The sequence below is a fragment of the Lygodium microphyllum genome, chromosome 18, assembly GCF_053477565.2.
Source record: "Lygodium microphyllum isolate KBCC chromosome 18, Lygodium_microphyllum_v1.1.10, whole genome shotgun sequence".
NCBI lineage: Eukaryota > Viridiplantae > Streptophyta > Polypodiopsida > Schizaeales > Lygodiaceae > Lygodium > Lygodium microphyllum.
Window position 1 is genome coordinate 14,287,092 of NC_141152.1, and position 13,632 is coordinate 14,300,723.

General features: G+C 42.9%; 1 protein-coding gene across 6 annotated transcripts in view; it reads left to right on the forward strand.

Annotated features, from left to right (window-relative positions):
* Positions 1–13,632, forward strand: part of LOC148020607 (uncharacterized) — an 86,095-nt gene that overhangs the window by 4,335 nt on the left and 68,128 nt on the right. For all 6 annotated transcript variants that reach the window (XR_015694570.1, XM_087698396.1, XM_087698397.1 and 3 more), the window contains exons 2-3: positions 2,867–3,185; positions 3,915–4,079. Coding sequence is in view for 5 of the 6 variants with exons in the window: in XM_087698396.1 (XP_087554522.1) it covers positions 2,867–3,185; positions 3,915–4,079 (484 nt within the window). In the remaining variant the exon portion in view is untranslated. The remainder of the gene's footprint in view (positions 1–2,866; positions 3,186–3,914; positions 4,080–13,632) is intronic.

Consider the following 13,632-nt stretch of genomic DNA (forward strand, 5'->3'; position numbering starts at 1 on the left):
TGGCACTCTCTATATAGGTGCGTGTACTCCCTTCTTTGCCCAAAGAAGACTGGCTTGATGGTTCCAATCACTTGTTTTGTTCATGTAAGGTGGAGTGTATTCTTGATGCCTTCGATCTTTGGGAGTTTGTTACCTATCCTATTCCTCATCTAGTGGCAGTGGAGGATCCCACCATTGGATCATTGATGGATCGTGTGGCCTTATGGAATCAGTTCAACTCAAGAGCTTGATCTTTCCTCTTTATGAGCTTATAGGATTCTGTCCTAGTGCATGTGCATAGGTTGCGAAAAGCAGCGGAAGTGTGGACAAAGCTTACTTCTTTGTACTGTCAGAAGACATTTGCCCATCGGATTACTCTCGAGAAGAAATTACGGATGCTTGCTGTCGATGATTCTTCTTCCATGAAGGATCATATCAACAGGTTGGAGGACATGAGGGATGAGCTTGCGTCCCTTGGCAAGTTGATCTCTTTAGAGGATATGGCCATGATTCTTTTGACTCAGCTGCCATCTCCCTGGGTTGATGTCTTCTACACCAACCTTCTTACATCGAGGACCCGTGAGAAGTTTCTATGGGAGGAGCTTACCCCGCTTGTTTTGGAGCATGATGAGTATGCCAAAGAGGTAGCCAGTGGATCCACCTGTCAAAAGATCACGTACCACCGAGATAGTAGGGTTGGCGGGGAGGAACACGGAGTGAACTCGGCAAACATGGAGAGGAGAAGAGAAGAGAGAAGAAACTCTGATGAATGGAATGATAAAGTTCTGAATCATGGAGTGAATGTGATACAAGGGAACAAGGGTGTTGTAGCACAAGGAAGATGATGAAGACAGCCATGAACCACGAACCGCAATGTCCTCCTGAAGGGGTGTGAAGGTAGTGGAGAGGCTGGAGAGAAGAGGTGACAGACTGAATGAATCAGCCGTGAGGAATGAATGAGAGAGTGGCCTATAAATAGGCACAGTCAGTCTAGGATGGCGCCCCTTTTTGGGGCTGCAAACTTTAAACACAAAAACACAAACTGAGGGTGAAGGGTTTCTCAACACCACCCCCACCAAAGCTTTTGTTGTAGGTTCGGCCGGGGGGGATAGGAGAGTTCCTCAGATTTTGACTCCAACTCGGAGAAGCCTAAATGCCCATATTGTGGGAAGGAGACACAAGCGAAGGATGGAGCTAAAACATCTGAGGCTTCTACCTTTGCTCCAACGGTTACCCATGAGTCAGTGTTCCTTTATATTGTTGACTTGGAGGAGCCTTCTTCAGTGGTTGCCCCATCTTCTCAGAGACCTTGGCTGGTTGATAGTGGAGCTTCTAGTCATATGACTCCATGAGGTGATTTGTTGCAAGATCTATGCCCTTTTGAGGGTTCAGCCATTGTTGATGACATTGCTTCGGTGCCTATTTGTGATGTTGGCACTTTGCCTTTATTTCCTAACCGCACATCGAGCTCCCTTTCACAGGCTCTTTATGTTCTAGACTTGGGCTTTCCACTTCTCTCAGTTTATGGCCTTAGAAGGCTTGGTACCTGATTTGTTTTCATCGAGCAGGCCATTTGTATTGAGGATTCTTCTTCAAGGGTTGTTATCACGATAGGTTGGCAGGAGAGCGGGCTTTACATGCTCCATTCCCCTTCTCTTATGCAGGGTCCTTCGATGCAGTTGTCTATTGCTCACCCATTTCTGCTTGTGCACCCTCGTTTCCACAGGTTCCTTCCCATCCCCCACCCTCTCCTTTGGTGGTTCCCTTGTAAAACCCATCCCTTTCAAGAGGGGACAACCTTGGTGATGCGGCTGTGGATTTTTTGGCCCCTATTGTTTTAGAGGGGGGCTTCCTAGGATGGCGAGGAGCTTCTTCATCGGCAATCTTCATCGACATTGGCATTCCTCTTGCCACCCCAAGATCCGTTTCTTCTTTGGCCTTTCACCACATCTAGGATCTGAGAGGGGGTGTTAGCAGTCATGTTCGTCATGCCTTGTCATCTCCTACTTGTGAGCCTTAGTTTGAGTTAGACGAGGACTTTAGGAGCTCTGACTTGTCTATCACTTGTTTTGACGGAGGAGGTAGCTCATTTTAGATCACTTAGTTTATTGCATTTCAGTGCACTTTCTCCTCCAGCAGGGATTTTATGTGTATTTCTCGGGTAGTTTTTGCATTCTTTAGCCGGCCTCACTTGCATGACATTGTCCACCATTTCTACGATTTTTCTGCGCATTTTTGGCATTTCTACCGGTATTAAATGCTGGTTGTAGCCCCAAATATAAGGCCGGCCAGTTTTTGGGATTTTTGGCTATTTATTAGCCATTTCCCACTTGGTAGTCAATTAGATTATCATCTTCCCTCCTTCCTTGGTAGATGCACTCTTTGACTCCATCATCTTCCTCCGTCTTTGGTGTTGCCGTCATCATCAGCGTGATCTAGTGCCCTCACTGATGCTGTGCCAACCAAAATTCTAGAATCCTATCTTTTTATTTGATTTTCTAGAATTATGTTTGGAGCTATACATGAGTCAAAGAAACTAGCCAGTAATTATCAAAAAATTTAGGCTCAATCTTTAGCTACATAACAAGAGAGTCCATTTTGTGGGCGTTGATTTTTCTGTAAAAGGTCCATTCTTTCTGGCTAGCTGACTAGCATGTGGTAGCAAGAAAGAAACCTACTTCTATTGGAAACTACAGATCTTCTCAGTTGTTTTTTGTTTGTGAAACTTGAAAGTTAAGAACTGTGAATCTACTTCCTTGTTTGGTAGGTCTGTTGTGCTGTCTTTTGGAAGATAGGGATGTATTCGAGATAATACTTCTGTGTTTCAGTTTTCCCTGGAAACTGGTGGTTCGTGGCTTATCACTTCTATGTTATCTGTTTCTTGCAGGGATGCCACAGCAATTTCCTGAGCTCTGCAGAGAGCTCAAAGCTCAAAAGTCATTATCTAACACCATGTCATTGGCAGCATTTTGACATTTTCTTATCAGGAGCTAAGTCTGCAAAATTTCAGTTGCCAAATGTAAGGGCGTATGATGAGTCTTCTGCAAGCTCAAGGTCAGCGAGGGGTGAGGTCAAGCGTGCTCATTCAGTTGGACAGAGAGAGAAGCAATACTTCAGTACTGCAGAACAAGAAACATCCCCCATTGTCAGTACAGGTTTTATTTTGCCAGCTGTTGGTGCTGGTATTTTTCTGGCCATTGTATATGGTATGATTTCTTTTAGCTTCACTTAGCTTTTGTGTACTCTTGCGTTCTCTGGTGAAAGATGAATAGAAGGAAGATTGTTAAAAGTCACAAAGGCAGCGGTTTGTTTTTTTAGCTAGCAGTTCCAGAAGCTACTTCATTGCAGGTTTATAATCGGATAATGTCCTGAGAGCCTTTTTCTTCTAAGAGTCAATATGTATTCTATAGCAGTTATACTTCTTAATCCTTCACCATGTCCATGCAAGAAGGTTTATTTGGGCTTGAACATTTGGCTGTTTTCTATTTTGTTCTTATTCCTTATTATACGTCTTGACATTGGCTCCTTTCTTCCAGTATGAGCCTTTTGTGATTGTTGAAATGGTGATTTCAAAGTTATGGTTGGCTTTATGTGAAATGGTGAAATGTTTCTCATGTGGGAACAGTTTTGAACTGGAAAACACTAGAAATTGCCTCATTGAGGAACATTGAGCTAGTATTTTATCGAAAAAGCACATGTGACTCTTGATGCTATTAGTACTATAAGCTTCACAATGAAACATCCATTGAGAAACTGGTTAAAGAGTTGAAACTTACACATGTACAGGGAGCATAGGGCGAAAGGGTGTTGCTTAAAGTGTAACTTAGATATCTCTCAGAAAAGGATTCTTAGAAGCAAAATTACCTGATTTTTGTTCTGTGTATGGTTTTTGTCAAGGACTGTTTTAAAGGGGCTTTTTTATCTTTGGATATCAGCAACTGTGAAATGGATGGGAAGAACTGGAGGAAGCTTACCCTCACTGAGCAGTGCTGCAGAAAATATTATGCCTGGTGCAGACAGGAGATATAGAAGAGAGTCAGTAGCTCGGTTAAATGAGTTTGCCAAGGAGCTGCGTACATTCCGTAATGTGGACATGAGTGGTGCGTCAACCTTCCAACCTTTCCTGATTCTGCATTGATGTGATGTGTTAATATTTCATGTTGGTTATCCCTGGTTATTTGGGACTTTGACAGTAACTTTGATTCTTAGTTGCTTAAGCATTAGCTTATAATTCAGACATTGTATAGTGTCAACCAACTTTTCAAGAGTTAGCTTATGGTTGTGGTGCTGCTTGGAACCTTGAAGACAATTAACTGCTGTTACACTTAGAAAGGGTGGTAAAACAAGTCTTGCTGAAGGCAATGTAGGTTAGAGGTTGCTAGATGTTGGACAAACTTTTTTGGCAGTCAGTAAACTAGCTAAATGAGTTGATAAGGAGCTGTGTACAGTTTGTGATGTGAACATGAGAGGTATCTTCCATCTTTATTATATTTTGTTGGGTATCTATGAGAATTTGGGCTTTGACAATCGTCAGTAATATGATATTTTCCTTAAGAATAAGCTCCTTTGCATATGCAATTCTGATCTATTAAGTATGTCCTTCTTAATCAAGAGGAAGAATATCACGTGGTGATTATTCTTACAATATAATTGTTGATGTCTTCTTCCCTCTGGGACAATGAAATGTAGAACCAATTATATTATTGCAAAGAAACATGGTGCATAAATTGAGCAGTGGGTGAATCTTCCATTTTCTAGGGTCGTTTTTGGCTATCTGTGGTATTTTGGTCTTAGACAATAACCTTGATTATCTTCCTTCAGAATCAGCTCATATACACACGTAATTGTGATAATTAAGTATGCCTTAAAATCAAGAGGGAGGATCTCAACACGTATGATTTATGCCTATGATACAACTGCTGATGTCTTGTTCATTTTTTGGTGAGTCAGTTCGAGGGGCAAAGGGTCCATGCAGCAACCATCTGTCCAGTAGCCAAACATAGCTGGCCATGCTACTAAAAGGACGTAGTGACCCTTACTGCATCAGTCACTATCATTGATTGGTCAGCATGATCAGTCAACATAATCCCTCTCTAGCTGCAGGATATGTGGGGACAAGGGCATCCTTGCTCTATGCCAAGACATGTGCTGGAGGAGAATAAGTATCGTTGTAGAGAAGATCAAATTATGGCGAAACTTGCATAGGCAAGCTGACAAACCCACCAAGTTCTGGTCTAGCATAGCCATATGGTGGGAGAAGTTGGCTTTTCTACTGGGCACATAACAACCATCTGAGTCAGTCCAAGGGGTCAAGGGTCCATGCAGCAGTCATTTGTCAATAGTTGAATAGAACTGGGCATGCCACCATTGCTTGTTTTTCAGTTAGGTACTAACAATAGTAGGGATCAACTCTCCCTACTAACAATACTAACCATTTTTTGTTCGGGGCAAAGACTCCGACAGTTCAACTTTCCCATATTGATTTTGGAGGCCACGTGACAGCCTTCCTTGAGGCTACCATGGAGGCCATTCATTTCACAAGGTTTCAGCTAAACACGCTCTTCACTCATCTTCATCAGATGCTTCCAACCCTATGGCATTGTCATGATAGGGTGAGATGGGGTGCTTACTTCTCTTTCCACTGTTCAATAATGAGATTGGCAAGTAACCTTCTCTTTGTACTTATAGGATCTAGGTCATTGTATTGACATCTTCATGCATTTATGTCATTTTTCATGTGTCTTGACAATCATGCTTGTAAAAGGGCGTTTGGCCAAGCAAACAATTTCCCTATGAGGGCACTACTCAAGCGGTACACCATACCAATGCATCATGCATAGCATTTTGTTTGAGCATAACACTTTGCATCATAGAAACAGGGAATGCCCGTTCCAGGCCTTAGGAATGGATTAACGCGTTCCGACATGTGTCTACCGGCGAAACGCCCATGGAACGTTCTTCCCCGTTCCCAGCCTCGTTCCTGCCCTTTCCGGGCCGTTCCAACAGCCGTTCCTTGTTTGGAACGGCCGTTCCTTGGAATCAGATTGTCCCGCTTGCTCCTGCCTCTGTCGCCTGCTTTGTTCGCTTGCCTCGCTTAGGCCCTACGTGCTCCTGTCTCTCTTGCCCGCCTGCTGCCTACCTCGCCTGGCCCTACCTGCTCCCGCCTGCCTCGCCTGGGCCCTACCTGCTCCCACCTCTCTTGCCTGCTATATATATATATATATATTCCTCCCGTTCCGGGGGTTCCCGTTCCCAACTTTAGCTGTTCCGGGGGTTCCCGTTCCCATTCCCGTTCCCGTTCCCCGTTCCCCATTCCTGGTAACTATGCTTTGCATTATCCCTTGCATCATCCATGCATTGGTATTGTGTTAATGTGAACCAAAACACTGTGAACAGGGGAGAAACGTGTGAAAGCAGGAGCCAATCCAAGGATGAAAACTCATTGCACTATGTGAGCATATCTCTATTTTACCTTGTGAAAGGAACGGTCAACTTGGATCAACCATATTTGCAGCACATCATCATTATGCATGTCCACTATGGCACTCACCACCGCAATATTGCCTCGTCATTACTTTCTACACTTTGTTACCTCATCCTTGCAACGATTCTTTGTATGGAGGATATAAAAAATCTCAAGTCTAACTATATTCATTTACAGCCATAAAAGAAAAGAAAAGGACACTGTAAGATCCATTTAATTGGGCATTTTAAAAGAAGATATACATTACCTCTATAATCATGGTAGCCCCTTTGGTAGCAGACTGCTGCTAGCCTATCAAGCCACCCTGATTTGATGCCTTGGTTGCTTTGAGGCCGGACCTTATGTGGTTTTAATCCCTATTTATTTCTCCTTAAAATAGCCCCAAAAAGCATTTAATGTTGATTACAAAGATAAATGGCTTTATTTTGTAATAGTATAACAAATGCACTAAAACTCTCTATAACTAGAGGATGAAAACGTGACTTACTCACTGTCCTAGGCACAATCTTTTTGCGCCCAAAAGGGGGATATTGAGCCATTTTAATCAAGGTTTCCACTAATCCTAAATCATTGTGCATTGATCTCTATTCAATTCTCCTTAAAGTAGCCCCAAAAAGCATTTAATGTTGATGATTGAAACTAAAGAACCTTATTTTAGAGCAATAGAACAAATGCACCATAATCATCTATAAATAAGATCAGTTGTTTATGCACCCTTCATCCTTCATTCATTCCACTCTCCAACCTTCAGTTAGCACACATTTGCATTTTTGCTACTCTTCCATCAGCAGACAATTTTGTTTTTACTGCTGCTCTTGGAGATATTCCTGGAGGCATTTCAACCAGCAAACATTTGCATTTTTGCTGCTACAAGTTCTCTCATCAATAAATAATTTCATTCTTGTTGTTGATGCCCTTGGAGCTCATGAATGTCACCATCCAGCCTAGTGGATCATTGTCGTGCTTCAGGATTTGTCATGAGTACAACATAGCCAAAGCCACTGTCAAACACCTCTGTCGTGGTCCTAGAGACATGGAGGTTCAAGGCACCTTGATTGTATCATCTACATTCTCATTCATTCATTCTCATTCCGCTTCTACATATTGTGTTCTCAATGTTGTCATACTTTTTGCATTATTTGTGTTTGCCATACCCTTTCTTCACATCAGCTGCCCATTTCAAAGAGCCTCTTTTAGTAGCTAGTAGAGATATTAGGTCTTGTAACCATAAATGGTCCCCTAGTTGTTCATCTCAAAATATGCCCTTAGTAGATAGTGGGTGATCATGTGTAATAACCATGCATGGTTCAATTATATCTTCAAGCAATACTTTTGGTTGTGGATGGTGCTTTTGTATAAGAGAGTGAAACCAAGTCCTCCTATGGTCTGGTTAGGCTGGTCTAGTGCCTATGCAAATTCTAGCACTCTCTAATATCCACTACAACAATACTCTTTCTCCTCTGGTGCACATCGTGGCACAGCATGAGGATACCCCTGTTCTATAATAGTGGAGCAATGCTCCTCACATATCCTTGGGGCAGAGAGGAATGATTGTGAGAGGGCAGAGGTAGAGCATGCCGATTGACTTTCATACATCCACATAATATAGTCAAAATTGAGGGAGGCTTTATACATGTATCGATGGGTGAGTTTGGCTGTTCAAATCTTGGAGCTAGTTCGACTTTTAGGTCCATGATGGGAGGTTTCGATGGTGAGCAGTGTTTGTTTGCTCCTAGCATCCCAATAGGGGGACACACGGTTTCATGTATGCTCCCTGTCATTGCTTAGGTTATTTTACTACTGACCCATGATATGAGAGAGGGAGTTAGCAGTGTTTTCATGAGTGATAGGCTCCTTCACTCGGCTTGTTATTGGGCACTTGTATGGGCAGCTGGGCAGCTCATTTAGGGCTGGTCCATTTGCCTTGAGTCTTGTCCGATTGTCTATTAGTGGACTTCTTCATCACATGTGCCATCACTTGTGTGGTTTGTATGGTATCTCATATCTTGTATTATGGATTCCATTGCCCGTTCATTCTTTGAGTTCTAGTGTTATGTCTTTCAGTGTTCATTCTTCTTGGTGTTTTAGAGTTATATCCTCCCGCTTTTGTTGCTGATTCTCACATTTGGATGCTATTTGGAGGCTCGTGCTTTTATGACACTTGAGACATGGTATGTGTCTTTAGAGCATTTGTTTATATTAGAAGCTTAGGTTTGCCTTGAAGGCCTACACTTCACAATCACGTTCTTAAGCATATTTATAAAAATGCAACAATCTTTTGCCTCAAACTATGCATAAAACAACTTGTACGCACTAGTGTCGTCGTTAGTTTTGCTAGAATTAGTGAAGGATGGCACCACTATAGGAAAGTACTGCAAATCATTGCAAAACGTAGTTTCTTGTGTAAAGCTGAAAAGGGTGCAGTACACATTAAACCTTCATTTGCTCATTAAGCAGCCCCAAAACTGAAATGCTCTTAGTGTGTTTCAGTGTCTCATAAGCAAGCTCCCTACTTTTTGGTTGGCTTTTCATCTATAAATAGAGAGTGTGCTAGTTCTCAAGTGTCAAGGCTGAAAAGTTAATTATACATAACATTACGCATTACCAATTTACCTGCGAAGGCTCAAGAGATAGAGCGGTCCTCTCAAGAAGCTAGAGATTGCAATGGCAAAACACTAAACACTCTAGTTGGGCAGTTATGCGCTTGTTTCTCTTTTTGGTGTGGAAGAGGGCTTATGTGCTCCAATTCCTCTCAACAAGCCTTGAACTACAATCTTGCGAGAGGACACGAATGACAATATGTTTTTATTCAAATTAAGAGATTGAGGTTAAGTAATTGGTAATTGCTAATAGGTAAGCCGCAAAATCAACATTCAATAGATTATAGAACCACTCTTGGACTCCTGGCTTGTTGACTAATGCATCTGTACATTGGGATAGTGTGAACGGGTGGTATGGGATGCCAACCCTAAAAATCATGTGCTTTCTTTTAAGCTTGATAGTTGTTTCCATGTGATCGAGGGCTATTTATCCTCTAGGATCATAGAAAACAATATACATATGATTTTAGAAATGAAGCGAGCTCAATTTTTTCTGATCCAAGCGTTACTACTTATATTTATTTTGTGAAAAAGTTTCAATCATTGTATTCTCGATGTAATTCAATTTCTTTTAACAATAATCTTATTTTGAATTCAAATGTAAATGAGTATTTGGATACGATATTACATGAGTATATCGACGTCTTTCCGTCCGAGCTACTTGATGGACTTCTGCTATTTTGCGAAACCTTAGACAATAGGATTGAAATGCTGCTTGGTAGCCATTTCGTCTCTCGACAACCTTATTGGTTTAGCCCGAAAGAGGAGGATGACATAGCTAAGCACATTCAAGACTATTTGAAGAAGGGTTTTATTGAGCCGAGTCCCCACTACCAGTTAATCCTCAAAATTTTGAATCATTGTTTGGTTTTATGTTTTATGTTGACTCCTCGGTACGTTCCAAGACTATGATGCCCTAGATATATGCTAAATAATAATCAAAGCACTATCAAAACAGCTCCTGACTAAGGAACACAATGCATCTATATTCCTTCCTTTCCAAGCTTCTAGAAGATTAGTATTTGGAGGATTCATTACACTCAAATCTCATGATTGGGGGTGGTTGTGGCACCCTCTCCAAGAGCTCATAAGAATCAAGGATAATTATAAATTTAAACTTGCACAAAGTGTAGTTTATACTATCTAGCTTGCCTTCATTGAAGATTGGTATACAAAGCCGCACTATTTGAATTGCTTGTACAACACCATCGCTATCCAATGCACTAGAACCACTTTTGAATGACGACATTGCTCCTCTTTGCTATTGAAACCCTTGCCTCTCATGGACTCTTTACTCCCTAGAGCTCTTTGGGCTATAATACTATGTAAAAATTACACAGTGTAGCATACAAAATTTGTGCAAGGAATAAAGAGTACACAATGGATTGACCAATACTCCCTACAACTTTTCAATAGATGATGAATGAATTATTTTGTCCATATCTTGGAAACTGGATAGCCGTTTTCCTTGATGATATCCTTGTTTATAGTAAGGTGTTGGAGGAACATATAAAACATTTATACCTCATCTTACATTTTTTAAGTCAAGAGCCATTGTTTGCTAAATTATCTAAGTGCAAATTTTTTCACATGGAGGTGTTATACCTTGGTCATGTCATCTTGATTGATGGTATTCGGATTGATTCTGAAAAGGTATAAGTAGTGCTTGATTGGCCTATTCCATGGACTAAGACAAGTAAAATCTTTTTTAGGTTTAAAAAAAAATTCATAAAAGACTATGCTCATATTGTTGAACCCTTGATACATTTGCTTAAGTTTATCCAAAGTAAGAAGCATCATGTTAGTCCGCTGGTTGTTTAGAATAGTAAGCTTGACCAATGTTTTCAAACATTGAAACAACTCATTACCAGTACGCCGATGTTGTAAATTATTGCTCCAAATAAACATGTTGAAGTTCATATAGATATTAGCGATTATGCTTCAGGTGCTGTCCTATCAGAGTGCAGTGATGCGGAAGCGTAGGACAAAGACTGAGAGAGAGCGAACACAGAGAGAAGAGCGCGAGAGAAAAGGAGACTGTAAACGCAGAAAATCTGCAGTGTAGTATGCTGTATAAGAGTGCAGAAATATACACGGGGATAGAGGAAATATCTGCGTGTGTCTCCGACTTGATGACCTCGATCTCCATCAGCCTGAGCACAATCTGTCTCAGCCAATAGATCTCAAGACCAGAATCTGAAGTCAATAGATGATTGAGTGTGCCACAAACTGGCTATAAATAGCCAGAAAAATAGGCAATAACAGCACCAGGTTGGCTGCATTAAATGCAGTCGCTGTGCAGTCCGATTGGATAGAACTGCTGTCTGACTGCACGAGTGCCACGTGGCATCTGCTGTACTGTTGACGTGTCCTCTGCGTTGACGTGGAGCCTGCTGTACTTTGGTGTCCACCGACTGTCCAGGAAATGATTGTCTAACATCCCCTCTCAGATCTTGGATGGGGCAAAAGACTGAGGGATCTGGAATGCTGCTGAAGAAGAGCCTGGGGAAGTGCCTTCGTAAACAAATCTGCAAGATTATCCTCCGTCTTGCAATACTCCACATCAATGGTCCCATCTAGAAGCTTCTCCCGAATGAAGTGATACTGGATCGCAATGTGCTTCGTCTGGGCATGGAATACAGGATTCCGTACCAAGGCAATGCAACTCTCATTGTCGCACCGCAGAAGAGTAGGACGAGTCTGGGGGCAGCCAAGCTCCTCCAACAATCTTCGAAGCCACACAACCTCACATGTCGTGGAAGAAAGGGCTACCGTGGGCGGCTTCTTGCTACTCCAAGAGATAACACCTGTACCCAAGGTAAAACAGTAGCGTGTAGTAGACCGTCGGTGGTCCACATCGCCAGCCCAATCCGAGTCACTCCAACTTGCAAGAACCAGATCTGAAGCATCTGTACTGGCGGGATAAGAAATCCCTAAGTCAGAGGTCCCCCTCAAATACCGAAGAATCCTCAGGGCAACCTGCCAATGCAGCTGTTTGGGTGTAGCGTGAAGCATCCATCGCAGGAGAATCTGAATGTGAAGTGGCCTTCCAGTTCGGATCCATAGGAGTAGCAATGGGTCAGCAAGTCTCCATCTCAAAAGTCACCAAGAGCTCCTGAATGTACCTTTGCTGAGAGATGAAAATCCCCCTCTGAGATTGATAAATCTCGTGACCCAAGAAGAAATGAAGAAGCCCCAAATCGGTCATCTCGAATGTTTGATGTAAAGCTATCTTGGTCTCTCAGACCTTCTATGCATGATCCCCTATCAGAATCAAATCATCAACATACAACACAAACAACACAAGACCAACCTCGGAAGTGTGCACATAAAGCTGCAGATCGGCTTGTGAGCGCCGATATTCCAACTTCGACTGAAGAAACGAGTCAATCTTCTTGTTCCATGCATGCAGATCTTGCTTGAGGCCATAGAAGGCCTTTTTCATACTGTAAACTTTCCCATCCGAGGATCCAAAGCTAGGAGGCTGCTCAACATAGATCTCCTCCTGCAAGTCACCAATCAGAAAGGCCGACTTCACATCCAATTGATAGACATGCCATCTTCTATAGCGAGCCAAGGCAAGAACAACTCGAATAGTCGCTATACGAGCAGTGGGGCAAAAGTATCATGGAAATCAATGCCGGGACGCTAAGCAAAACCTTTACAACAAGGCGAGCCTTGTGCTTGTCCAAAGAACCATCGCTAAGGTACTTGGTCTTGAAGACCCACTTAACACCAATCACCTTCTTGTGAGAGGGACGAGGCACAAGCGACTAAGTGCCATTCCTCTCAATAGCCTCCAACTCGGCTTCCATGGCCTTCCGCCAATGATCAGACTGCAAAGCCTCCTTCACTGAAGTGGGCTCACGATCGTGCATAACACGGGTTAGCAAACAATAGTTGGAGCAAATAAGCCCCGAAGAATGTGTCTGGTTCCTCCGCGACCTCTGTGGTCCATCCTGCGGTTTCCACTCCTTAGGGACCTCCTCGATCCTTGAATCTTGGAGTGTGTCACGGGCCCAACGAGGAGGAGGTCGGACCTCTCCTCGTCGCTCTCCAGCTGCTGAAGATTCAGGAACATCCATTGGCGGAAGCTCCTTGGGGGTGGTCGTGGAAGTGAAGACTCGGAATCAGAAGAAGAATCTCCATAAAAAAACTGTGGCTCCAAAGGAACTGTTGCGGGAGCCCATATCTCCCTTGGATCTCCAAGAACGGGGTGCTTCTCACCCTCCTTTGTGGCCGGAACTTCCACGAACTGCACATCTCGGCTCGTGTAGACATCCCGCTTGACGGGATCAAACAGACGATAACCTTGGGACTGGGAGTTGTAGCCAACAAAAACGTGTCGTCGGGAAGCGCCTCGATCTTGTCACGCTGCGTCTTCAGAATGTGCACATAAGCGTCACACCCAAAGATCCTAAAATAAGAGACATCAGGCATAGTCCCGAAGTAAGTCTCAAAAGGTGTCATCCTGTCAACGGCAGAAGTGGGAGATCGATTGAGGATGTGAACGGCGGTAGCCACTGCCTCGGCCCACAGAAATTGAGGTGTTTGTCGATGCTCCATCAT